The sequence below is a fragment of the Dysidea avara genome, chromosome 1 (genome assembly GCF_963678975.1).
Source record: "Dysidea avara chromosome 1, odDysAvar1.4, whole genome shotgun sequence".
Classification (NCBI taxonomy): domain Eukaryota; kingdom Metazoa; phylum Porifera; class Demospongiae; order Dictyoceratida; family Dysideidae; genus Dysidea; species Dysidea avara.
In genome coordinates, this window is record NC_089272.1 from 18,275,174 (window position 1) to 18,302,736 (window position 27,563).

Consider the following 27,563-nt stretch of genomic DNA (forward strand, 5'->3'; position numbering starts at 1 on the left):
AACTTCAGGTCTTATTGGATCTCAGCGATCTTTGTATGCTTTGTGGTGAGCAAATATGTTTCACCTATTGCACACTTCTCAATACAATGGTGTATACCCATAGGCAAGTGGCTATCTCAAGTTGGTAAAAACAGCAAGTTAACTTATAAAGGTAAACAACTAAAGTGGAGGTGCCACAATGATGCAACAATACTTAAGGTGGAGTTGTGGTTTCAATTATGGCATTGTTATGCCGACTTTGAAGTGGTTTATACTTTTGAGCTGATGACACAGCCATCAGAAAATTGCTCTGGAGCTGAAAATCGCTAACCCGAGTGAAGTAACTACGCACTTTAAAGTAAGCACTAGTGACTAGCTTCCACCCGACAGTACGTTTTTTACAGTTTTAAAGTATTCTACATACATTACAATGCTTGAAAAGATTACAAAACAACACAAAACTTACTTATATGTAACGCGCACGATAAAACTAAGATTTTCGTGATGATCAGCGTGTGGACAAACCCCACAGTGATTTTTATCCTCATTGGAGCTCAGACGATGGAGCAATCCCAAGTTAAACACGAGTTATCATTTTGTGCCAGGGTTCTATTGGGGAATATACGGAGAATTTTTTTATTAAAAAATCTCGGATACTGGAATGTCTAACAGTAGCTAGTTACAGTGACATAAGCACAGTAGCACACAATCCTCCCATATAAGACTGTCAGGCTTCACACTCTGTAAGTTGTTTATGACACCATATGGGGAGGGTTGTTGATGATATGTGGTTAGACCACAAAATATTTTTAAATGGTAGAGATGTAATAAACACCCCACCCAACCTTTTTTGCGTGTGAAAAGCACCCATGATATCAACGCTACCATTTATTTTCCACCTATAATGGACAAACAAAGCACTCACTGTGATGGCTAGGAAGAAGAATAAACTGGATGCCTTACATGCGCGCTTGAACGAATTCTCGTAGCGAAGGCGGGCAGCTCACTAGAGACCCTATTATGGCGATCTTGTAAGGTAAAAGAGTGCTGCACAACTTCAATCTGCCATCTATTAACGTTATAAAGACTATAGTCGAACAATACGCATCCCTGAGCACACAAGATCCCTTAATTTTGTTCTTCTACGGCTTCTTCCGTATACGAACAGCAGGCGATGGCGAAGAACTTAGACTGAAATTTATCGAGGTGGAGGCTGGTTAGCGATCTGTGGAGTACGGGTTAATTAATGGGTCATGGACACGCGGAAGGACTCAGTGAGTAAGGCTGTGTAGTTTTTATCGTGAAAAAATGGAAGCCTTGGGCTGTACACGAGTGAAACAAAATCAAGACACACGGTAGTGTGTCGTGCGCCCAAGAAGCCTGCGCGCAACCCCGTGAGTATATTGACAGGAAGAAAGAAAACGCAATTTTCGTACTTCCGTAGCTCTGTGCTGCCTTGATGAAACAAGACGATTTTTGCTGTGGATACTCCCTCCACCTTCAGCACTCCACATTCCAAATTTGAGCGAAATCGCTCCAAGCGTTCCCGAGATACGCGACTTCAAAAATTGGCTTAGTTTCTTCGTTTTTTTTTTCTTATTTTTCTTCCTCTTTTCGCACACTTACAAAAACTGCTATAAAACGCGAACGCCATATCCGATCGCCTTGAAATTTGGCACACAGAAGGGGGGGGGGGGGGGGGTATAAAGGCGCATCTCTGTACCAACTTTGGCTGGAATACAATAAACAGGCAAAGAGTTATGAGCGATTATTCACGAAAAATAACACCAATATGTTGTCACGCCTACAGGGTAAACCGCGTATGGGAAGAAGCTGAAAATCGGTGGGTAAATAGGTTAACTATTGAACCTCAAACCTTTTGTGGTTTGAAAGAAATCAAGCTAAAAACCAGGAAGATACAACGAAAAAATCAACAGTGTGTAACAATTACGCAATCGAGATTAGCTAATAAAAAACGACTGCTTGCCACACCTACCAGGTAAACCGCTTGGGGTAATGCTTTGAAAATCGCTGTACAGATGGAGTTATCATTTTAGAAAGGCTCTTCAATGGTGTAGAAGAATCAGACTTAAAGCCACGGAGTTATAACACGAAATCCAACTTGGTGTAGCAAGTGCGAGATCGAGATACTCTAACAGAGCAGTCATCCTAATAGAGCAGTCATCCTAATAGAGCAGTCACCCGAAGAGAATTCAAGAGATCAGTTAGAAAAAAGTAACCTGTATAGAGATCAGCTACAAACAAGTCACCCTGTAGAGAGATCAGCCACAAACAATTCACCCTGTAAAGAGATCAGCTAGAAGAAGTTACCTTGTAGGGAATTCATGCAACTATAGAAAGAGATAATTCAGCTAGAAGAAATCACCTTGTAGAGTTCAGCTACAAAGAAACCACAATGTAGAGAGTTCAGCTACAAACAAATCGCCCTGTCGAGAGATCAGCTAGAAGAAGTTACCTTGTAGAGAGTTCAGCTACAAAGAAACCATCATGTACAGAGTTCAGCTGCAAACAAATCACCTGTAGAGAGTTCAGCTACAAACAAATCTCCCTGTAGAGAAATCAGCTAGAAGAAGTTTCCTTGTAGAGAGTTCAGTTACAAAGAAACCACCATGTAGAGAATTCGTTTACAAACTAGTGACCTTGTAGAGACATCAGCTAGAAGAAGTTACCTTGTAAAGAGTTCAGCTACATAGAAACCATTCTGTAAAGAGCTCAGCTGCAAACAAATCACCTGTACAGAATTCAGCTACAAACAAATCACCCTGTAGAGAGATCAGCTAGAAGAAGTTACCTTGTTGATAGTTCAGCTACAAACAAATCACCCTGTAGAGAGATCAGCTAGAAGAAGTTACCTTGTAGAGAGTTCAGCTACAAAGAAACCATCATGTGGAGAGTTCAGCTGCAAACAAATCACCTGTAGAGAGTTCAGCTACAAACAAATCTTCTTGTAGAAAGATCAGCTAGAAGAAGTCACCTTATAGAGAGTTCAGTTACAAAGAAACTACCATGTAGAAAGTTCAGCTAGAAACCAGTGATCTTGTGGAGACATCAGCTAGAAGAAGCTACCTTGTAGAGAGTTCAGCTACAAAGAAACCATTCTGTAAAGAGCTCAGCTGCAAACAAATCACCTGTACAGAATTCAGCTACAATCAAATCACCCTGTAGAAAGATCAGCTAGAAGAAGTCACCTTGTAGAGAGTTCAGCTACAAAGAAACCACCATGTAGGGAGTTCAGCTAGAAGAAGTTACCTTGTAGAGAGTTCAGCTACAAAGAAACCATCATGAAGAGAGTTCAGCTGCAAACAAATCTCCCTGTAGAGAGTTTAGTTAGAAGAAGTTACCTTGTAGAGAGTTCAGCTACAAAGAAACCATTCTGTAAAGAGCTCAGCTGCAAACAAATCACCTGTACAGAATTCAGCTACAAACAAATCACCCTGTAGAGAGATCAGCTAGAAGCAGTTACCTTGTAGAGAGTTCAGCTACAAAGAAACCATCATGAAGAGAGATCAGCTGCAAACAAATCTCCCTGTAGAGACAGTTAGAAGAAGTTACCTTGTAGAGAGTTCAACTACAAAGAAACCATCACGAAGAGAGTTCAGCTACAAACAAATCACCCTGTAGAGAGATCAGCTAGAAGAAGTCACCTTGTAGAGAGTTCAGCTACAAAGAAACCACCATATAGAGAGTTCAGATGCAAACAAATCACCCTGTAGAAAAGTCAGCTACAAACAAATCACTCTGTAGAGAGATCAGCTAGAAGAAGTCACCTTGTAGAGAGTTCTGCTACAAAGAAACCATCATGAAGAGAGTTCAGCTGCAAACAAATCTCCCTGTAGAGAGTTCAGTTAGAAGAAGTTACCTTGTAGAGAGTTCAGCTACAAAGAAACCATTCTGTAAAGAGCTCAGCTGCAAACAAATCACCTGTACAGAATTCAGCTACAAACAAATTACCCTGTAGAGAGATGAGCTAGAAGAAGTTACCTTGTAGAGAGTTCAGCTACAAAGAAACCATCATGAAGAGAGATCAGCTGCAAACAAATCTCCCTGTAGAGACAGTTAAAAGAAGTTACCTTGTAGAGAGTTCAGCTACAAAGAAACCATCATGAAGAGAGTTCAGCTGCAAACAAATCTCCCTGTAGAGAGTTCAGTAAGAAGAAGTTACCTTGTAGAGAGTTCAGCTACAAAGTAACCATTCTTTAAAGAGCTCAGCTGCAAACAAATCACCTGTATAGAATTCAGCTACAAACAAATTACCCTGTAGAGAGATCAGCTAGAAGAAATTACCTTGTAGAGAGTTCAGCTACAGTAAAAAGAAACCACCATGTAGATGAGTTCAGCTGCAAAGAAATCACCCTGTAGAAAATTCTGCCACAAACAAATTGCCCAGTAGAAAGATCAGTTAGAAGAAGTTATCTTGTAGAGAGTTCAGCTACAAAGAAATCACCATGTAGAGAGTTCAGCTAGAAGAAATTACCTTGTAGAGAGTTCAACTACAAAGAAACCATCATCTAGATACTTCAGCTGCAAACAAATCACCTGTAGAGAGTTCAGCTACAAACAAATCTCCCTGTAGAGAGTTCAGCTAGAAGAAATTACCTTGTAGAGAGTTCAACTACAAAGAAACCATCATCTAGATAGTTCAGCTGCAAACAAATCACCTTGTAGAGAGTTCAGCTACAAACAAATCTCCCTGTAGAAAGATCAGCTAGAAGAAGTCACCTTGTAGAGAGTTCAGTTACAAAGAAACCATCATGTAGAGAGTTCAGCTTCAAACAAATCACCTGTAGAGAGTTCAACTACAAACAAATCTCCCTGTAGAGAGATCAGTTAGAAGAAGTTTCCTTGTAGAGAGTTCAGTTACAAACAAATCACCCTGTAGAAAGATCAGCTAGAAGGAGTCACCTTGTAGAGAGTTCAGTTACAAAGAAACCATCATGTAGAGAGTTCAGCTACAAACTAGTGACCTTGTAGAGACATCAGCTAAAAGAAATTACCTTGTAGAGAGTTCAGCTACAAAGAAACCATCATGTAGAGAGTTCAGCTGCAAACAAATCACCTGTAGAGAGTTCAGCTACAAACAAATCTCCCTGTAGAGAGATCAACTAGAAAAAGTTACCTTGTGGAGAGCTCAGCTTCAAAGAAACCATCATGCATGCATAGAGTTCAGCTACAAAAAAATCACCTGTAGAGAGTTCAGTTACAAACATATCTCCCTGTAGAGAAATCCGCTAGAAGAAGTTTCCTTGTAGAGAGTTCAGCTACAAACAAATCACCCTCTAGAAAGATCAGCTAGAAGGAGTCACCTTGTAGAGAGTTCAGTTACAAAGAAACCACCATATAGAGAGTTCAGCTACAAACTAGTGACCTTGTAGAGACATCAGTTACCTTGTAGAGAGTTCAGCTGCAAACAAATCACCTGTAGAGAGTTCAGCTACAAACAAATCTCCCTGTAGAAAGATCAGCTAGAAGAAGTCACCTTGTAGAAAGTTCAGTTACAAAGAAACCATCATGTAGAGAGTTCAGCTTCAAACAAATCACCTGTAGAGAGTTCAACTACAAACAAATCACCCTGTAGAAAGATCAGCTAGAAGGAGTCACCTTGTAGAGAGTTCAGTTACAAAGAAATCATCATGTAGAGAGTTCAGCTACAAACTAGTGACCTTGTAGAGACATCAGCTAAAAGAAATTACCTTGTAGAGAGTTCAGCTACAAAAAAACCATCATGTAGAGAGTTCAGCTGCAAACAAATCACCTGTAGAGAGTTCAGTTACAAACAAATCTCCCTGTAGAGAGATCAGCTAGAAGAAGTTTCCTTGTAGAGAATTCAGCTACAAACAAATCACCCTCTAGAAAGATCAGCTAGAAGAAGTCACCTTGTAGAGAGTTTAGTTACAAAGAAACGATCATGTAGAGAGTTCAGCTGCAAACAAATCTCCCTGTAGAAAGATCAGCTAGAAGAAGTCACCTTGTAGAGAGTTCAGCTACAAAGAACCATCATGTAGAGAGTTCAGCTGCAAACAATCACCTGTAGAGAGTTCAGTTACAAACAAATCTCCCTGTAGAAAGATCAGCTAGAAGAAGTCACCTTGTAGAAAGTTCAGTTACAAAGAAGCCATCATGTAGAGAGTTCAGCTTCAAACAAATCACCTGTAGAGAGTTCAACTACAAACAAATCACCCTGTAGAAAGATCAGCTAGAAGGAGTCACCTTGTAGAGAGTTCAGTTACAAAGAAATCATCATGTAGAGAGTTCAGCTACAAACTAGTGACCTTGTAGAGACATCAGCTAAAAGAAATTACCTTGTAGAGAGTTCAGCTACAAAAAAACCATCATGTAGAGAGTTCAGCTGCAAACAAATCACCTGTAGAGAGTTCAGTTACAAACAAATCTCCCTGTAGAGAGATCAGCTAGAAGAAGTTTCCTTGTAGAGAATTCAGCTACAAACAAATCACCCTCTAGAAAGATCAGCTAGAAGAAGTCACCTTGTAGAGAGTTTAGTTACAAAGAAACCATCATGTAGAGAGTTCAGCTGCAAACAAATCTCCCTGTAGACGGATCAGCTAGAAGAAGTCACCTTGTAGAGAGTTCAGCTACAAAGAACCATCATGTAGAGAGTTCAGCTACAAAGAACCATCATGTAGAGAGTTCAGCTGCAAACAAATCACCTGTTGAGAGTTAAGCTACAAACAAATCTCCCTGTAGAGAGATCAGATAGAAAAAGTTACCTTGTGGAGAGTTCAGCTACAAAGAAACCATCATGTAGAGAGTTCAGCTGCAACGAAATCACTTGTAGAGAGTTCAGCTACAAACAAATCACCCTGTAGAGAGATCAGCCAGAAGAAATTACCTTGTAGAGAGTTCAGTTACAAAGAAACCACCATGTAGAGAGTTCAGCTTCAAAGAAGTCACCCTGTAGAAAATTCAGCCACAAACAAATTGCCCTGTAGAAAGGTCAGTTAGAAGAAGTTACCTTGTAGAGAGTTCAGCTACAAAGAAACCATTCTGTAAAGAGCTCAGCTGCAAACAAATCACCTGCACAGAATTGAGCTACAAACAAATCACCCTGTAGAGAGATCAGCTAGAAGAAATTACCTTGTAGATAGTTCAGCTACAAACAAATCACCCTGTAGAGAGATCAGCTAGAAGAAGTTACCTTGTATATTGTTCAGCTACTAACAATTCACCCTGTAGAGAGGGCATCAAGAAGAAGTCACCTTGTAGAGTGATCAGTTACAAAGAAACCACCATGGAGAGTTCTGAAATAAATATATATCTTATATATATAATTTGTACATTTACTGATAAAATCAGAAATATTTAAAGTACATCTGCTTCATCTTTTCTTCTTCCTGTGGTAGAGAAAAAAAAGACAGGTTAAAAAAGTCCCAAAGCCGGTCTATTTGTGGTATACAAATACAAAAAGAAATGAAATCTAATCCAAAACAGCCAAGCTGTAAAAAACCAGTGCGGCCCTCAAAAAGGCTATGGTGAAAAAAGATGTGAAATCCAAGGTGGTGGCCAAGAAATGGCTGTGATGGTAGTAGGTTAATGGTAAAAATTTTAATAACGGCAATTTAGGTGAATTTTTTGCCTAGACCAAGCGGCACAAAAATTCACCTGAATTGTCGTTATTAAAAATTTTTACCATTAACCTACCATCACAGCCATTTCTTGGCCGCCACCTTGGATTTCACATCTTTTTTTCACCATAGCCTTTTTGAGGGCCGCACTGGTTTTTTACAGCTTGGCTGTTTTGGATTAGATAATAATAATATGAACAATTCGCGTAAAATTCGCAATTTTTGAATGTTTCTAAATTTCGTCTAAACCATTTTTACTGCTATATCACCATTTGTCTGAGTTCAGTGTTTGATAATAAGCCATCTGAGTGTTGTTTTGTGCTCGAGTCTGCTTTCTAAGGCTGGTTTTAGGTGACTGCTCTATTAGGATTTTCAAAAATTCCACTGCGATCCCTATTATGAACACAGAAAAAAAGATTGCACTATAAAGGTTTCCAAAGCAAAAAAAAGAAAAGATCACCAGCTGGAATCAAACTCATACCTTGCATATGCCTTGACCACATAGTTAAACCTCTAGCATTAATGGGAGGTCATTAAAAACAGTCTTATAAAGGCATGTATACGTTGACTAGTATAGGTGTTTACTTGAGGTTTGCGTGCGGTTTACAGAAAGAATTCAAGTGAATTTTTGTCTACAGCTTTGCAATAATTGTGCTGTAAATGATGAATGACAGCAGTTAGAAGCTTCATATAAAAGCGAGGTAATTCTTACATAATTTGGCACAAAAAATGCCTCTATATGTGCATCAGCTGGCAAGAAAATTGTTGGATGCCAAAGGAATGCAGACAGACAGAGGCTTTTCAGCTTTATGTATAATAATTATATTGATTACAAATGCAAGCATTAAAAGCACTAGCGTTGTGCAAAAGAACAAGCAATAGTTATGTATAACACTCCATGTAGCATAAAATGTGACCTGATTTTGGAAAATCAGTCTTAATGTCACATTTGACAACTCAAGTATTTATGACCAAAATTAAGTATTCCAAGCAATTAATCAGCTTTACCCTGGTTACAATAGTTTAATAGTCAATACCTTGAATTACTACAAATTCTGAAAAATAACCTAACAGATGCCAAACTGTTTTAATGGTAATGCAGTGAATTATGAATTTCTAATGATTTCAAGTGTGACATTAAGATTGATTTTCCAAAATCAGGTCACAGGTGTAGGTTAACTAGAGTTAACCAGAGTTAATGGAGGGAGGTCATGGAGCAGCATTTATGAGTATCTGTAGTCTAAGCCCTGCAGCACATGCACAACTAGAATTTTGGAAAGTAATTTGAGTGCGTACCTCACTGCGACATTGACTGTCAGAGTCTTGAACCCATCCACCTCTGCAACATTCTTGTCTGAATGTGTGCCATTTTATTTTCACTTTCAGTATAAATTCTTTGACATCATCATACAGTACGATAGTATTTTTATCGTACTGTATATTGAGGATCATGGAGGTTTGGGTTTTTCTGGCCAAAAATCACCAAAAAACCATCTTCACAATACCATCCTGGCACCTTGGCATATTGGTTAGGTATAACAAAGCCCAAAAGTGCCTTCAGTACAACTCTAAATGCTTCCAATAGATTGTTACAAAATAAAATAAATTATTCAATGGAATTTTCTACTACCTGCCTGCCTGATACCTTCAAGCAGGCATAACTCGATAACAGCTAAGGCTGCAGGCTTGATTTTTTACTGTTCAATGTTGCTTCATCCTGAGGTGACATCACCATGCATGCTACATAGCTATATACATAAATGGTTTAATGCTTGGTTCCCATTGCATTAAATTTAATGTGGAGATGGTACTTAGTGTGTAGCATATGCATGACTTGTGCAATATGGCAAGTGCTGCACTTTAGGGCAAGTACTAATGCTATGGTCTGACGTTGGTGAGTTAAAAGTCGTTGAATGATGTTACAGGTATTGCCTGCATAATATAGGACAGGTACATGTACGCACCTGTGTGGTAAACACACATTGTTATAGGCTTAAACATGCAGTACTACTATGGTCATATCATTTCAGTATACTATTTGCAGGCTCATGTACTTTAAAAGTGATATCACCATGCATGCTGTGTGAATGCATACTTTAGTTAGTGTGGACATGGCCCTGCACACGTAGGGCAAGTATCAATGCTAGTTGTATAATTATAACAAACAAGCACCGAGAATCAGCCATCCAGTATGCATATTATTTTGAGGAGTGGCTTGATGCACAATGTTTTACATCAATGCATGTACTCCTCTATTTGACTCATATTAATTTTTGTTGCTATGTAGATGTTGCAGGTTCCATCTTTTAAACTAACAAACAATATTGGCTTGATTTGCTTTTGTAGTATGAAAGTGTTAAGCATTTGATTCTTGTTACCAAGAGATTGTAGCCCTTAATAGTACAAATACAAGGAAAAATTAACAATTTTAAGTTTGATTAGGGATCATAGAAAATAAGTAGTGAAACAAGGGAGGTTGCCTACACCTGCAGATATACTAGTGGACATTTAATCCCTGATTCATTCTATACCCATAACTGAATTAGGGATTAAGTGTCCACTAATATATCTTCAGGCATAGGCGACCTCCCTTGTTTCCTTGCTATCTCTAATCAAACTTAAAATTCCTAATTTTTAATTTTACTTATACTTGTTTGTTTACTTTTGTAACATTATTATGACTGGTGAACCCACCAAAAGAAAAGATAACACCACATGTAATGTTTTCGAATGAACGTGCTCCCCAACTATCAACTACTGAAAAGTGAAGTGGCCATTACACTTCACTTTCTACTATGTTCAGCCTGTTTCACAATGTTACAAATAAAGAACATTAGGAGAAGTGCCTTTACAATCAATCCATTCACCACAGAAAATACGGAAGATTTCCTTTTACAAACGTAGGGAAGCCATCGTGCTACCACAAATTGACACATTGGATGGGACACAAAGAAGGACAAAGGTACGTCCATGATGGGTGCATTGTACATACTGTGTGGTATGCCAGAAGGCACCTGTCAGGCTGAAGTGACGTCAAGCAGTGATAAAATCAACTTAATTGTTATTGAGTTATGCTTATCTGAAGGCATCAGCAAGCAGTCAGTTAGTAGAAAATTCGAAGCATTTAGGGTCATACTGAATGCACTTTTGGGCTTGCTATACCTAACCAATACTGCCAAGGGACTAGGAATGAGGCTAATATGCTCCAAAAATTGAGCATTATGCTTTTGAGCAGTGCTCAAAAAGCCACCTATTATGCTCCCTATTATCTTTGCCCAATAATGTCTATATTATACCATTTAATTAATGATTCAACTTCAAATAGTTCTATTTTCTTTTATCTGGTTGCTAATTTTATTACTATGCAACTGCTTTATTAAAGTAGTACTATTCGGTGACTGTTCTATTAGAGTTTCTGACTGCTCTATTAGGCATCTCGATATTTCAATGGAATTGTGCAATTTGCAGATTTTTAGATGCAGAGTTAAGGCTTTATAATTGCTTTAAACTGCTATCATAATTCCTGATTCCCATACATACCTATTATGCTTGAAATCATGCCAGCATCATGCCAGCATAATCACCGCATGCCTACAAGGCACCAGGGTTGTATTGTGAAGCTTGTTTTTAGGTGATATTTTTGGACAAAACAACCCAAACCTTCATGATCCTTAATATATAGTACTACCATACTGTGTGATTATGAGCTCGAGCTGTTATGTATTATTTGCAATTGGTCTATTAAAGATTTATCATGCCACATACACATGCATCCATACACATGCATCCATACACATGTATGGATAAATATAAGGGAAGTATTCTTATGTATTGACTTGCTTTTGAATAGCCAAAAACAACATTCATACTCCTTCTCATAGCATATACATACATTCGACTTGTACATGATTACAGTACGTGAATGAGTCCAGGAAACCCAGTTTTATCATCTATGACAGCAGGTTTAATTTTTCATCATGAACACAAAGCTACATGTGATATATAACACTATCAAATTTGACTGTCAAAAATTAACCAAAGTAAGTGGCCTACATTTTACTGACTGGTTTTCCCAAGCTGGGTGGTGAGTGGCATAAATTGTCTGAGGAATTGGTGGAGTTCTGGCCAACCTGGGGATGGCTGGATGTCACTGTGCAGCTCTGTGGTGTTGGACAAAGACTTGTACTGTAAATTTCTTATATACATTTAAGCTGGTTTGAGCAATGGAAAACATGTCAAACAAAAAATCATGTTAGCTTTGTCAAGGTTTGGTACACATGAACTCATGAACTACAGAACCCTGGATATTTAAAGCCAGCATTTCTCAATACTTGCTAATAGACAATAAGACTGGTTTCACTCAGACAGTCACACAATTATATGGGTTGCAATATCATAAGAAAAATAGTGGGCCTTTAATACAAAGGTATTAAGAAATCGATCTTTTAGTACGTAGATCTCAGATCCTGGCTGTTGTGGTTCCTTTGGCGCATGCCTAGACTGCATGTTGCTGGGGATCAAGTCACCACTGGGTCTGAGATGTTTTCTGCATTCTTCACGTTTTAGTTAAATGTTTCTAATTAGCACCTTGAATTTACAGGCTTTAACCCTTCTGAAAAGTCACTAGAGGATATAGCATTCACAGAAGAGAATTATATTAGACAATTTTTATAAATATGTTACTGTGAATTTTGCTCAGTATTTGCATAAGCCTAAAAATCATCCAGTTTATACACTTACGTACTATGTTTATGATTTCATAGTAACCACTCCTTACAATGTCAGTGTAACTGTTCCCAACACTCAGCTAGTTGGTCAGTCACTAACACTGGAGTGTAGTGCAACTATTGTGAGAGGTATCACCAGTAGAGTGGATATTGTGTGGAGAAGTGATGGTTCAAATTTGGACAGAATTAAGCATGTGAACATATCTTTGGTAAGAGGAAATGCTGCAATATATTCAGCTTTCTACACACTTCCATTACTGAGAATAACTGATGATGGTAGAGTGTACCAGTGTGAGGTAGTGATCAACACTAGTCCACCAGTTATGGCTACTGGTAGTGTTACACTGGATGTTACAGTTCCTACTCCTACAGTCAGTATGACACCATCTGGTCCTATACAAGGAGCTATGGTAGGTAGTCCTCAAGATATCCAGTGTACAGTGAGTACAGTTAGTGGAGTGGAGTTGAATTCAGTAATGATAAGTTGGATGGGACCTGGAGGAGACACTATTAGAAACGATAGTAGAGTTATCATCAGCCCAACCAGTGGTAGTGGTAACAATTACACTAGTAGTCTCCAATTTATGTATCTGATGGAGGGAGATGAGGGTACATATGAGTGCAGTGTGATGATACTCAATAATACCACATCATCTACAACTGAAGTAGAAGATATATTAGGTAATTTGAATACTTAAATAATTTTTTGTAAGCTTGTCTTGCATTTACATACATAACTCCACAGGGAATTTACATTTCATTAACTATTAGGCATCACTAAACTTCTTCCAAGATGCTATTCAATTCTGATGCATGGAATTTTTCAAATGTTTGTGTGCAGTGTGTATCACTAGTAAGGTGTCTAAGTGTGATGTTAAGATGTAGCGAAATCCTGATTCATTTTGTCCTTCACCCAGCACAGCACTTTTACGCTCCTACGCACTGGGGTTTAAGTTGTAGTACGTACTATCATTCGTATACTTTGTTTCACTACAACCTTTTATTACTTGGCTCCCTACTTCACTTTTAACTTTAGTTTTTTTATTGTGGCATAGTAGCAATGATATACTGTTGCGGTTATTCTACTGAAATATCACACATGGAAGATGACTCCTTAATAGAGTTTCTGGAGTGAGCCTCTGGTACCTACGTGATATTTCAATGGATGTACCTGACATGCCTTGTTATTTTTCACTGTGCCGTTATTATGGGTACAGCTAGACTAATAGCAGGCATGGTTTCTGTAATCGATTGCTATAGATACTACCAGATCAATGTTAACATGTAATGTTGTCCTCAGACCCATTTCCTTGGGGTGTTGCATATAGATTTATAAGCACCACCCTTGAGGAAAGAGGGTCTGGGTATGAAACTAGTTACTGTGTACAAGTGATTAGACCATTAAGAGATGTGGTCTCCACGCTCAATCTTTAGTAGTCCAGCTCAAATGGTAAGGGATGTAGTGAACATATCATGCAGCTACAGGGATCTACTGGGTGTCCAAAAGAGGGTATCTGTTTGATATAACACCAAGTATTTTCCAGACAATCACAGGTTATCTTCGTGCATGTGTGAGGCAAGAGCAAGTTATGAGTTGAAGAATGCTGGCACATAAAGGAAACTATGGTGTAGCTATGTTATTTGTTACTTAGTAATATTGCTTCACATCTGAAAGAAACAGTCTCCAGCTGCTGGTTGGTTTGTGCTGTGAAGTTAACTCAGTCCCATTTATTCCTGCTCTTAAATTGGCTATTAGTGTATGTAAATAACTCACTCAGCATAGCAATTTTTCCCAGTCTTTGAATTTTTCATCTGTGCACAATCACAAAAGATTTCATTTTCTTGCATGGGAGCCATCGACATAAAAGTTACATAAATAGATACTGTCTATATGTCTTACAGTAGTGTATTAAGCACTTCAAATATGTTTGTGGTGTCTAATTATACTTCTCAAGGAAAGTGTCATATTTTGTTGATGTAATTTGGTTGACATATCTTTTAATTTGACACCTTCTTTAGTTTTAGCTAGTTGCTATAGTGGAGCATGAATTTTTTTTTAAGTTTGCTTCAAACAGCTGATGATTACTTTATTAGGGAGCTCATCATTACTTGACTATTTTGACTGCTCTATTAGAGTATCTCAAAGCCAAAATGGTTGTGGCATTAACTTTTCATTCTTAATTTTTTGTATTTTTTCCCAGCTTAATTCCAGATTACCACACATACCTACATCTTATCCTCGAATTATGCTCACATACAGTAATTCCTGCACCTCTTACAATTGTGCTATTAAGTCACTCTTGTTTTTGATGCATTGTAGTTCCCACTCCTAATATGAATTTAACTGCTCCCAACACTCAGATAGTTGGTCAGTCACTAACACTGGAGTGTAGTGTGACTACTGTGAGAGGTATCACCAGTAGATTGGATATCATGTGGAGTAGTGGTGGTGTAGAATTACAAAGAGTTACTGAAATGAATGTTAGTTTTACAAGTAACAATTCTGCTACCTATAAATCTACTTACACCATCCCCCAACTGAACACAACTGATGATTGTAGAGTGTACCAGTTTGAGGTAGTGATCAACACTAGTCCACCAGTTATGGCTACTGGTAGTGTCACACTGGATGTTACAGTTCCTACTCCTACAGTCAGTATAACACCATCTGGTCCTATACAAGGAGCTATGGTAGGTAGTCCTCAAGATATCCAGTGTACAGTGAGTACAGTTAGTGGAGTAGAGTTGAGTTCAGTAATGATAAGTTGGATGGGACCTGGAGGAGACACTATTAGAAATGATAGTAGAGTGACCATCAGCCCAACCAGTGGTAGTGGTAACAATTACACTAGTAGTCTCCAGTTTATGTACCTGATGGAGGGAGATGAGGGTACATATGAGTGTAATGTGATAATACTGGAAACCAATCAATCACGCTCTACCAAACTGAGCAACTTAACAGGTAAGGTGAATTATAATATGATGTGTGTGCATTAAATAATATTTAATGAATTGCTAGTAGTTATATAGTGTAAAAAGGATAGCTATCAGTTTTACTTCACTAGTGTATTTAGCATTGCTTAAAATTAAAGTAGCACTGCACAGATCATTAAGGAGCAAAATCACTGTGCTCTATTGTACTCATCATTAAAGGGTGCATGGTCACCATGCTCTGTTTTCTAGTAAATGGATCATTATATCTACAATAGTTCAAGTGCTGCAAATGATTTTGTAATACTCAGCAATGTACAGTACATGCTTGTAAGGAAAGTGCTGATACGAACCTTGATATGGTTCCTTGTTGCTGTCCTTGCATGAAGTAGCTATATAGTTAAATGGGATGAAAGGTATAGGCAAGGCACACAAGGAAGACACTCACCAGAACCCAAAAGTCACATGCCACAGAGAATGTCATTCATAGGTTTGATATTGTGGCATACAATGGTAGTTGTTTGATGTGTCATTTAGCTTCTAGTCTTTCAACTGTGGTCAGACTGGCAGACAGGCAGGCTGGCAGGTAGGCAGGCCAAAATTTGGATTTTAATATTAATTTTAATATTTCTCTAGCATTAGATTTATATACTCTGTACAAGAGCGGCCCCAGGAATTGTGGTGACAGAGGTTTCCAAATTTTCTGTTGCATGCACACTTGGGATCTGTGGGCATGCTCCTACAGGAAAATTATGTTTTATATTGAATCTTTCATCAAAAATTCTTTAAATCTGACAAAAATTGTAAGCATATGTTAGGAATGGAATATATGTTGCTTCTGCTGGCATAGCATCAGGAGCAGGCTAAAGAGTAAAGAGGTGGAGCTTATGTGAAACTTGAAGCATACAACAGACAAATGGATGCCATCCTGGGTGTCTGGGGGCATGCCCCCAAGAAAATTTCAGGTCTTAAACACACTGAGATATGATTTTTAGACTATTTTTACTGTATTGGTACAGGTGAACTAAGTAACTTAAAAATCCAAAATGTGACTGTTCTATTAGGGTAGTTGACTGCTCTATTAGAGTATTTCAACCTAAACATTTGAAAATCAATTCAAAATTTCCCTGAATATATTTTACTAGTTTCCAGAAACCTTAGAACCCCCTGAATCCGCCTCTGTTGTAAGACTCTTCAGTAAGCTTGCATAAGATAATATGTGACCCAGTCTGGGAAAACTGGTCTTATCTTCCATGTCAACAGATTCTATTTTTCACCCAGAACACATAGCTACATGAATAAACTATCTAATTTCACAATCAAAATCAGCTAGACTTGAGTAGTCTGGTTTTGCTGGCTGCTTTTCCCAAGCCCAGTGGCGATCCGTATGTACGGTGTGGGGCCTTAATGGAGCTGTGATCAGCCTAAGAATGGCTGTATGTGGCTGTACAGCTCTGTGGTGTTAAATAAATACATCTGCTGTAAATTTCCTTTTATTTGAGCCAGTTTTGATACCTGAATGGCCCATATCATGGTCTAATTCATCCCAAAACATTCCTCTTCAAGTATCTTTCCCACCTTCCAAGCCTTCCGCCTCCCACCCCTTTTGGAGCTCACCTGATACAGCCAACCTCAGTATAAAAACTATCTAAAATGGTGGAAAACTTAGTTGTTGACTACTTCTTCAGTAGATGATCTGGAAGGTAATAAACTGTTGTAAACGTGTGAAAATTTGGTATGCGTAGCTACCACCATTGGCAAGCTACAACACTCTGAATAATTTAAAACCAGCATTTCTCAATACTTTCAGATGGGCGATAAAACCGATTTTCCCAGACTGGGTCATGTTTGATTTACACACCTCAGTGTTTTGGTGGGCACCCTTTATTTTGAGGAATCCCTACTATCCAGTACTACTGTACTGCAAGATAAACATGTCTTTGTATATAGCATTCAATATGCAATATGCTTTCACATTTATTTGTTATTGATAGTAAGAATGCTTCTAAATGAGTATTTGTACCTTGTATGATGTGTTATATCTGAAATACAGTACCTTCAAAGCCTTACAATATCAGTGTAGTAAATTCCACTGATCAAATAGTTGGTCAATCACTAACACTGGAGTGTAGTGTGACTACTGTGAGAGGTATCAACAGTAGAGTGGATATTGTGTGGAATAGTGGTAGCTTGGAAATACAAAGAATTAATGAAAGTGATGCTATTGTCTCCAATGAGAACTCTACAGTATACAGAACTGTATATACCATACCACTATTGAGCACAACTGATGATGGTAGAGTGTACCAGTGTGAGGTAGTGATCAACACTAGTCCACCAATTTTAGCCAGCAGTAATATCACTATAAACACCACAGGTCTGTTTGTTATTCACTATTCACAATTAACAATATTATGTTTGCATTGCATAATTTGCTGCAGCTCCTGTTCCTGATGTTTCAGTAATACCATTTGGATCAATTCAAGGAGCTATGGTAGGTAGTCCTCAAGAAATACTCTGTACAGTGAGTACAGTTAGTGGAGTGGAGTTGAGTTCAATAATGATAAATTGGATTGGACCTGGAGGAGACACTATTACAAATGATAGTAGAGTGACAATCAGCCCAACCATTTCGGTGAATAATGATTACATCAGTACTCTAGAGTTTACCTACCTGACGGAGGGAGATGAGGGTGCATACACTTGTGCTGTGATGATACTGGAAACTACTGCAGCTAAAATTATTGAAATAAGGAATCTTACAAGTAGGTGTATGCTGTTTGTATTAGAGCAAGAAACAAAACAATATTGCATGTATATAGATAGCACTATACACTATAACCCCTTTCCTTGTTGTTTAGTACCTGCAACTTATGGCTTGAGTCTCATAGCACATCATGTTCAGATAGTTGGTCAGTCACTAACACTGGAGTGTAGTGTGACTACTGTGAGAGGTATCACCAGTAGAGTGACTTTCATATGGAGTAATGACAGAACCATTCTGAAGGAGGAAGAAACAGATATCCAAAGTTTTGCTATCCAAAACTTGAAGTTATACTCAAACAGTTATACCATTTCACAATTAAGCACTACTGATGATGGTAAGACATACCAGTGTGAGGTAGTCATTGATGCTAGTCCACCAATTGTGGACTTTGGAAATGTTACACTGGATGTCACAGGTAAGTAGTAGAGTTTTAAAAACATTTCTTTACATTGACACCTTGCATCTGTAGTTCCTACTCCTACAGTCCGTTTAACACCATTTGGTCCTATACAAGGAGCTATGGTAGGTAGTCCTCAAGATATCCAGTGTACAGTGAGTACAGTTGGTGGAGTGGAGTTGAGTTCAGTAATGATAAGTTGGGTGGTACATGGAGGAGACACTATTAGAAATGATAGTAGAGTGACCATCAGCCCAACCAGTGGTAGTGGTAACAATTACACTAGTACTCTCAAGTTTGCACACCTAATGGAGGAAGATGAGGGCATTTATGTTTGTAATGTAATAATATTGGAAATTATTGCTAAGGCCTTTGTGGAAATACACAGGATTTCTGGTAAGTAAAATTTGTATTCTGTTGAACAGTGAAAAATGTGCAAAACTGCAAATACTTTGAGAAACTATTCACTTTTATACAGAAACTTAAGATCCTAAGATCAATGTTTACATTGTGTGGCCCAAGAAGCTGGTCACCAGTGAGGCACACCACCAGTGGTTTATTAACAGGAGTGGCAACCTAGCTAAGTGTGCTTCTTTCTCTGCATAATACAATTTTAAACTAGTTTTTATACCTGGTTGTGCAGTATGCTATAAATACAAAGTCAGCCGTTACAAAGATACTTGTACCCAAAATTTTGTTGTGTGTTTTAGCACTACAAAAACTGCCATAAAATTAAAACTCATCATCTGATTGTTTATGCATAAAGGTGGTCTAAGGGCAAATAAAAGCAGTAGGCTTCTTGCTTCATATGGAAATAAGTTAAAAATTAGTTTGTAGATGCTGTAGAACAACCATTGCTGGTGTGTTTTGGTAATTTAGAAGAAATTGGAGTAAAGGGGTCCTAAAAACCATGTGGTTTATTAAGCTAAGCATAATCAAAGTATTGAACAAAAAAAGTCACGCAAAAATAAGAGAAAGCGTACACAAAAGAGTATAAATCCCTCTGTAGATACCAGGGCCATAACCACCAACCACCACTGCCAGCTATCCATCTCTCTTACTTTCTACCCTACAGACGAATGTTCTAGTTTTTCTAGGAATTGTGATACAATATTTCAGTGTGGAATTGGAATGCAAAAATGCTCTATAATTAAAAATCTATATCAGTTTGACTTCCGTATTAAAATACAAATTAACAATAAAAAACCATACAGCTGCAGCTAGTCCTAGACAAAGGTTGACTGATGATTTTGTGGTTTATAGTTTACATCATCCTAAATTTTAGCATTACTAACCTTGCCATAAACTGTGTAAATCCATTTCCTGGTGTCAAGTTGCAAAGACATTTTGAGGTATGGTGATAAATTATTGCCCTTGGAAGGAATCTGGTGGGGCACACTGCTTTTCAACATATAAACATGTAAGTGCTTTACATGTTGGTGTATCTTTGGTAATTTGGAAATCTAAAAAGTGTGATAGTATGCAGCTGCATTCTTCTGGCAGTAGTGAGTGTAAAAGTGCTACCAACTGTATTGTAAAATATTCCCAATTTTTGAAAACCATCCTTTTGGGCACATGCAAAATTGCAGGAAAACTCTATTGAAAATTTCAGCATTTTTTTAAAATTAATTTTTTTTACACATTTGGATAAAGTAACTATTAAGCCTTCTTCCTGTGAAATTTCACACCCAAAGCTTCTTTCTGCTAGGAGATATGGATGATTTTATAAGACCATGTAGTGATTTCACCATGCGTGGGACACCAATTAACTTACAAATGAGGTGATTTGTTCATGTGCTAGAATGGTTAAAACTAAGTCTTACACAATGATACATGGCATTTATTTAAAGAAAAGGACCAGGATCACTTGTGACAAGTCTCTTTATAATATTTTTAGATAGTAGGAATGGAGGTATTTGTAAACAAAGTGATTTGTCACAATTTGTCATCCTTAATCACTCACAGAATTCAATGCATTAATATGAAAAGTTACTTTGTAATGTATTAGACAGTAAATTGACCATATCTCTGGAACCCTTCAAGATATCAAGCTGAAATTTTGACACAAGATAGATAAACACCCAGTGCATCATTTTAGCTACAAAGGAGAAAATTTACCAATGTGCCAAAAAGGATGGTTTTCCAACATTGGGTCACATTTAAAATACACATTAAAACATGCAGATTTTATGGTATTCTGTGTATTCCAGTTCGCATTGCAAATGTCAGTGTAACTGCTCCTGACACTCAGATAGTTGGTCAGTCACTAACACTGGAGTGTAGTGTGACTACTGTGAGAGGTATCACCAGTCGAGTGGATGTTACATGGATTACTGATGGCTCTCAATTACAAAGAATAAATGGAATTAATGCAAGTTTCACAAGTAACAATTCTACTATGTACATATCCACTTATACTATCCCCCTACTGAGCACAACTGACGATGGTAGAGTGTACCAGTGTGAGGTAGTGATCAACACTAGTCCACCAGTTATGGCTACTGGTAGTGTCACACTGGATGTTACAGTTCCTACTCCTACAGTCAGTATAATACCATCTGGTCCTATACAAGGAGCTATGGTAGGTAGTCCTCAAGATGTCCAGTGTACAGTGAATACAGTTAGTGGAGTGGAGTTCAGTTCAGTAATGATAAGTTGGATGGGACCTGGAGGAGACACTATTACAAATAATAGTAGAGTGACCATCAACCCAACCATTGGTAGTGGTAACAATTACACTAGCAGTCTCCAGTTTATGTACTTGATGGAGAGAGATGAGGGTACATATGAGTGTAATGTAATGATACTGGAAACTAATAGATCTATTTCTACTGAATTAACCACTTTAGCTGGTAAGATTTTATAACAGTATGATGAAACATGATACAATCTATTGCACAAAGCTACTTTATTGTATGTGCGGTAATCAAATATTTAGCAAATATATAATTGATCAGTTTTAAACCACTTTGGTATCCTTACTGCTTTATAATCAGGCCACACGGTAGTGTGTTATGCAGCCAAGAAAGCAGGCACACCTCACCTTGGGTATATTGTCAGGAAGAAACAAAATGTATTTTTCATATATGAATAGGTCCATTGTCATTTTTGATAAGTGCATTACAGCTTCCAGTCTCCTTTGGCACCTCGCATTCCAAATTTCAGCAAATCACTCTAAGCATTTGTGAAATACAAATTAGGCTCAGGTTGTTTTTTAGGGGCCTAATGTTTCTACTTCATTATGCATAATTTACAAAAACCAATATAAAACACAAATGTGCAAGTCAATTGCCATGAAATATGGTATACATTACGGACATATTTTGGTGAATTCACACACCAAATCTGCTAAATATTCACGGTGTTATAGACAATTTCTGCATTAAAAGACTGATTTTTGTCGTGCCTGCAGAGTAAACAACCTAAGGAAATTGCTTGAAACATCAGTAGACGTATAGATTAACCATCATAGCTCAAATCTTTTGTGATTTAAAAGAAATTGCAGTGAGAGCTACACAGTTACAAGGAAAAACCAAGATAATGTAAAATCGCTGGGGTCAAAATACCAGTCACCAAGCAGCAAAAAGGTGCACAAAAAAATTGACTGTAAAGTTAGCTCGAACCAGGGCCCTCCATGCCTAACTCCCTAGCCTTTAACCACTGAATCATTGTTGTCAGCTACTCAGCACACTTACCTAATTTCTACCTTATAAATGAAAATTTAAATCTAGCTAAAAGTTCATAATGTCATAGATCTACCAATGAAAACTCTAGATTGTTCTAGGATATTCTATGTGTGTTCTATTAGAAGTCCTCGAAAAAAATGTCTATACTGCAAAGGTCAAATAAAATCTACTTTACTATACTATTATAACTTCTGTCTTCCAGAGTCATCATCATAATCATTGGCCTGTGGATAAGAAGAAATTCGGTAAAAACAAGCAATTTATGGCTGGATTTGGAATATTTAAAAGACAAAATCTATGTAAAAACAGCTAAGCTGTAAAAAATGGGTGCAATCTTCAAAAGCCAGGGTGAAAAAGTTGTGAGCTCAAAGGTGGTGGCCAAGAAATGGCTGCACTGAATGATGTTAATACCAATAAATTTAATAATGGTCATGGATGTATTATTAAAACCAATCAGGGGCATGGTTAGACTTTAGGTGATGCCAGGGCCTAGCTACGTGACATTGTAGCCTAGCTAGAAGAGCAAAAAAAAGATAACTACCTGCTCGCAATAGCAGCCCTCCACCAAATTACTGGTGTAGTGCATGAAAGTCCTTATTTATAACTGTGTAGTTTGCTACAGTGCTTCTATGAATAGTGTGACTGCTTTATTAGAGTGATTGACTGTTCTATTAGAATACCTTAATCTTGATTATTTAAATAATATCAATGCCCAGGTCTGGGCTCGGGGTTCTGGCTGTGCCTCTGAATTTAATTAGCATTAACATCATTGCAGCAATTTCTTGGCTACCACCTTTTGATTTCACAGCTTTTTCCTCTCAGGCTGCACCCCTTTTTACAGTTTAGTTGTTTTTGATGGATCAAGACATGATAATGTGTATTGTGGCTAAGTATAGCCAGTGCAGGAGCTGACAGCTTATAGGAACCAAGAAAATGCACATCCATAGCTCAATAGTACCTGGTCAGAAATTAACCATTTTTGCTGTGGATACACTCTTGGGGTGGGGGTACCTCCCATTTCAAATTTGACACCAAGCAATCACTGGGATATGTGCCTTCAATGTTCATCTTAGTTTCTTCGTAGTTTTCTTCTTCTTATAACTTATCTAATCCAAAACAGCCAAGCTGTAAAAAAAGTGTGCGGCCCTCAGAAAGGCTATGGTGAAAAAAGATGTGAAATCCAAGGTGGCGGCCAAGAAATGGCTGTGATGGTAGGTTAATGGTAAAAATTTTAATAACGACAATTCAGGTGAATTTTTGTGCTGCTTCACAAAATTTACCTAAATTGTCATTATTAAAATTTTTACCATTAACCTACCATCACAGCCATTTCTTGGCCGCCACCTTGGATTTCACATCTTTTTTCACCATAGCCTTTCTGAGGGCCGCACACTTTTTTTACAGCTTGGCTGTTTTGGATTAGATTTCATTTCTTTTTGTATTTGTATACCAGCTTTGGGACTTTTTTAACCTACGTTTTTTTCTTTACTACAGGAAGAAGAAAAGATGAAGTAGATGTACTTTAAATATTTTATCAGTAAATGTACAAATTATATATACTGTATAATACATATTTGACCGCATTTGCGAAAAGGGGTCTTCCACACACATCCAATTTGCCAACTTTGACAATTGATAACTTCAGATTGGAAAGAGCTATTGCCTTGATATTTGGGCAGTGGTGAGCACCACTATAGCTGAATACATGGTGAAATTTTCAGGTTAATATGTTACTTGAACACTGAGTTATGGTCTCCAACGTTTACGGAATTGGATGTGTGTGGAAGACCCCTTTTCGCAAATCCGGTCACACATATTGATTACAGAAATCTCCATGGTGGTTTCTTTGTAACTGAACACTCTACAAGGTGACTTCTTCTAATTGCTCTCTCTACAGGGTGAATTGTTTGTAGCTGAACGATCTACAAGGTAACTTCTTCTAGCTGATCTCTCTACAGGGTGATGTGTTTGTAGCTGAATTTTGTATAGGTGATTTGTTTGCAGCTGAGCTCTTTACAGAATGGTTTCTTTGTAGCTGAACTCTCTAAAATATAACTTCTTTTAACTGATCTATCTACAGGGCAATTTGTTTCTGGCAGAATTTTCTACAGGGTGATTTCTTTGCAGCTGAACTCTCTACATGGTGGTTTCTTTGTAGCTGAACTCTCTACAAGGTAATTTCTTCTAGCTGATCTCTCTACAGGGAGATTTGTTCGTAGTTGAATTCTGTACAGGTGATTTGTTTGCAGCTGAGCTCTTTACAAAATGGTTTCTTTGTAGCTGAACTTTCTCCAAGGTAACTTCTTCTAACTGATCTTTCTACAGGGTGATTTGTTTGTAACTGAACTATCTACAAGGTAATTTCTTCATGCTGATCTCTCTACAGGGTGATTTGTTTGTAGCTGAATTCTGTACAAGTGATTTGTTTGCAGCTGAGCTCTTTACAGAATCGTTTCTTTGTAGCTTAACTCTCTACAGGGTGATTTGTTTGTAGTTGAAATCCCTACAAGGTAACTTCTTCTAGCTGATCTCTGTACAGGGTGATTTGTTTGTAGCTGAACTCTCTACAGGTGATTTGTTTGTAGCTGAACTCTCTACAAGGCGATACTTCTAGGTGATCTCTCTACAGGATTCCTTATTTCTAACTGAACTCTCAACAGGGTGATCTGTTCATAGCTGAACTTTCTACTGGGTGATTTGTTTGCAGCTGAACTCTCTAAATGGTAGTTTCTTTGTAGCTGAACTCTCTACAATGTGACTTCTTCTAGCTGAACTCTCTACAAGGTGACTTGTTTCTAGCTGATCTCTCTACAGGGTGACTTTTTTCTAGCTGAACTCTCTACAGGTGATTTGTTTGTAGCTGAACTCTCTACATGGTGGTTTCGTTGTAGCTGAACTCTCTGCAAGGTAACTTCTTCTAGCTGATCTTTTTACACTGCATATTTGTTTGTAGCTGAGTTCTATACAGGGTGATTTGTTTGCAGCTGAACTCTCTACATGGGAGTTTCATTGTAGCTGAACTCTCTACAATGTGACTTCTTCTAGCTGAACTCTCTACAGGGTGACTTGTTTCTAGCTGAACTCTCTACAAGTGATTTGTTTGCAGCTGAACTCTCTACATGGTGGTTTCTTTGTAGCTGAACTCTCTACAAGGTAACTTCTTCTAGCCGATCTTTCTACAAGGTGATTGAGTTTTTTGCAGCTGAACTCTTTACATGGTGGTTGCTTTGTAGCTGAACTCTCTAAAAGGTGACTTCTTCTAGCTGAACTCTCTACAGGATGATTTGTTTGCAGCTGAACTCTCTACGTGGTAGTTTCTTTGTAGCTGAACTCTCTACAATGTGACTTCTTCTAGCTGAACTCTCTACAGGGTGACTTGTTTTTAGCTGATCTCTCTACAGGGTGACTTGTTTCTAGCTGAACTCTCTACAGGTGATTTGTTTGCAGCTGAACTCTCTACATGGTGGTTTCTTTGTAGCTGAACTCTCTACAAGGTAACTTCTTCTATCTGATCTTTCTACAGGGTGATTTGTTTGTAGCTGAATTCTCTACAGGGTGATTTATTTGCAGCTTAACTCTCTACAAGGTGACTTCTTCTAGCTGAACTCTCTACAGAGTGATTGATTTTGTTTGCAGCTGAACTCTCTACATGGTGGTTTCTTTGTAACTTAACTCTCTACAGGGTGATTTGTTTGTAGCTGAACTCTCTACAGGGTGATCTGTTCATAGCTGAACTCCCTATAAGGTAACTTCTTCTAGCTAATCTTTCTACAGGGCGATTTGTTTGTAGCTGAGTTCTCTACAGGGTGATTTGTTTGCAGCTGAACTCTACATGGTAGTTTCTTTGTAGCTCTACAATGTGACTTCTTCTAGCTGAACTCTCTACAAGGTGACTTGTTTCTAGCTGATCTCTCTACAGGGTGACTTGTTTCTAGCTGAACTCTCTACAGGTGATTTGTTTGCAGCTGAACTCTCTACATGGTTTATTTCTTTGTAACTGAACTCCCTGCAAGGTGACTTCTTCTAGCTGATCTCTCTACAGGGAGATTTGTTTGTAGTTTAACTCTCTACAGGTGATTTGTTTGCAGCTGAACTCTCTACATGATGGTTTCTTTGTAGCTGAACTCTCTACAAGGTAATTTCTTCTAGCTGATCTCTCTACAGGCCGATTTGTTTGTAGCTGAACTCTCTACATGATGGTTTCTTTGTAGCTGAACTCTCTACAAGGTGATTTCTTCTATAGCTGATCTTTCTACAGGGTGATTTGTTTGTAGTTGAACTCTCTACATGATAGATTCTTTGTAGCTGAACTCTCTACAAGGTGATTTCTTCTATAGCTGATCATTCTACAGGGTGATTTGTTTGTACCTGAACTATCTACATGATGTTTTCTTTGTAGCTGAACTCTCTACAAGGTAACTTCTTCTAGCTGATCTCTCTACAGGACAATTTGTTTGTACCTGAACTCTCACATGATTGTTTCTTTGAAGCTGAACTCTCTACAAGGTGATTTCTTCTAGCTGATCTTTCTACAGGGTGATTTGTTTGTAGCAGAACTCTCTACAAGGAAACTTCTTCTAGCTGATCTCTCTACAGGGAGATTTGTTTGTAGCTGAACTTTCTATACATAATTTGTTTGCAGCTGAATTCTCTACATGATGGTTTCTTTGTAGCTGAACTCTCTACAAGGTAACTTCTTCTAGCTGATATCTTTACAGGGTGAATTGTTTGTAGCTGAACGATCTACAAGGTAACTTCTTCTTACTTATCTCTCTACAGGGTGATTTGTTTGTAGCTGAACTTTCTACAAGGAAACCTCTTTTAACTGAGCTCTGTACAGGGTGAATTGTTTGTAGCTGAACTATCTACAAGGTAACTTCTTCTAGCTGATCTCTCTACAGGATGATTTGTTTGTAGCTGAACTATCTACAAGGTACCTTCTTCTACCTGATCTCTCTACAGGGTGATTTGTTTGTAGCTGAATTCTGTATAGGTGATTTGTTTGCAGCTGAGCTCTTTACAGAATGGTTTCTTTGTAGCTGAACTCTCTACAAGGTAACTTCTTCTAGCTGATGTATCTACAGGGTCACTAGTTTGTAGCTGAATTCTCTACAGCGTGGTTTCTTTGTAACTGAACTATCTACAAGGTGACATCTTCTAGCTGATCTTTCAACAGGGTGATTTGTTTGTAACTGAACTCTCTACAAGAAAATTTCTTCTAACTGATGTCTGAACAGGGTGAATTGTTTGTAGCTGAACTCTCTACAGGGTGATTTGTTTGTAGCTGATCTCTATACAGGTTACTTATTTCTAGCTGATCTCTTGAATTCTGTTCAGGGTGACTGCTCTATTAGGATGACTGCTCTATTAGAGTATCTCGATCTCGCACTTGCTACACCAAGTTGGATTTCGTGTTATAACTCCGTGGCTTTAAGTCTGATTCTTCTACACCATTGAAGAACCTTTCTAAGATGA

The 27,563-nt window shown here is 38.0% G+C and overlaps 1 protein-coding gene across 1 annotated transcript in view; it reads left to right on the plus strand.

The window, feature by feature from the left end:
• LOC136264668 (mucin-3B-like) overlaps positions 1–27,563 on the plus strand; it is a 145,142-nt gene that overhangs the window by 21,994 nt on the left and 95,585 nt on the right. The window contains exons 12-18 of the mRNA XM_066059472.1: positions 12,344–12,988; positions 14,628–15,269; positions 17,292–17,615; positions 17,680–18,003; positions 18,100–18,420; positions 18,475–18,798; positions 20,613–21,254. Coding sequence (XP_065915544.1) covers positions 12,344–12,988; positions 14,628–15,269; positions 17,292–17,615; positions 17,680–18,003; positions 18,100–18,420; positions 18,475–18,798; positions 20,613–21,254 — 3,222 coding nt within the window. The remainder of the gene's footprint in view (positions 1–12,343; positions 12,989–14,627; positions 15,270–17,291; positions 17,616–17,679; positions 18,004–18,099; positions 18,421–18,474; positions 18,799–20,612; positions 21,255–27,563) is intronic.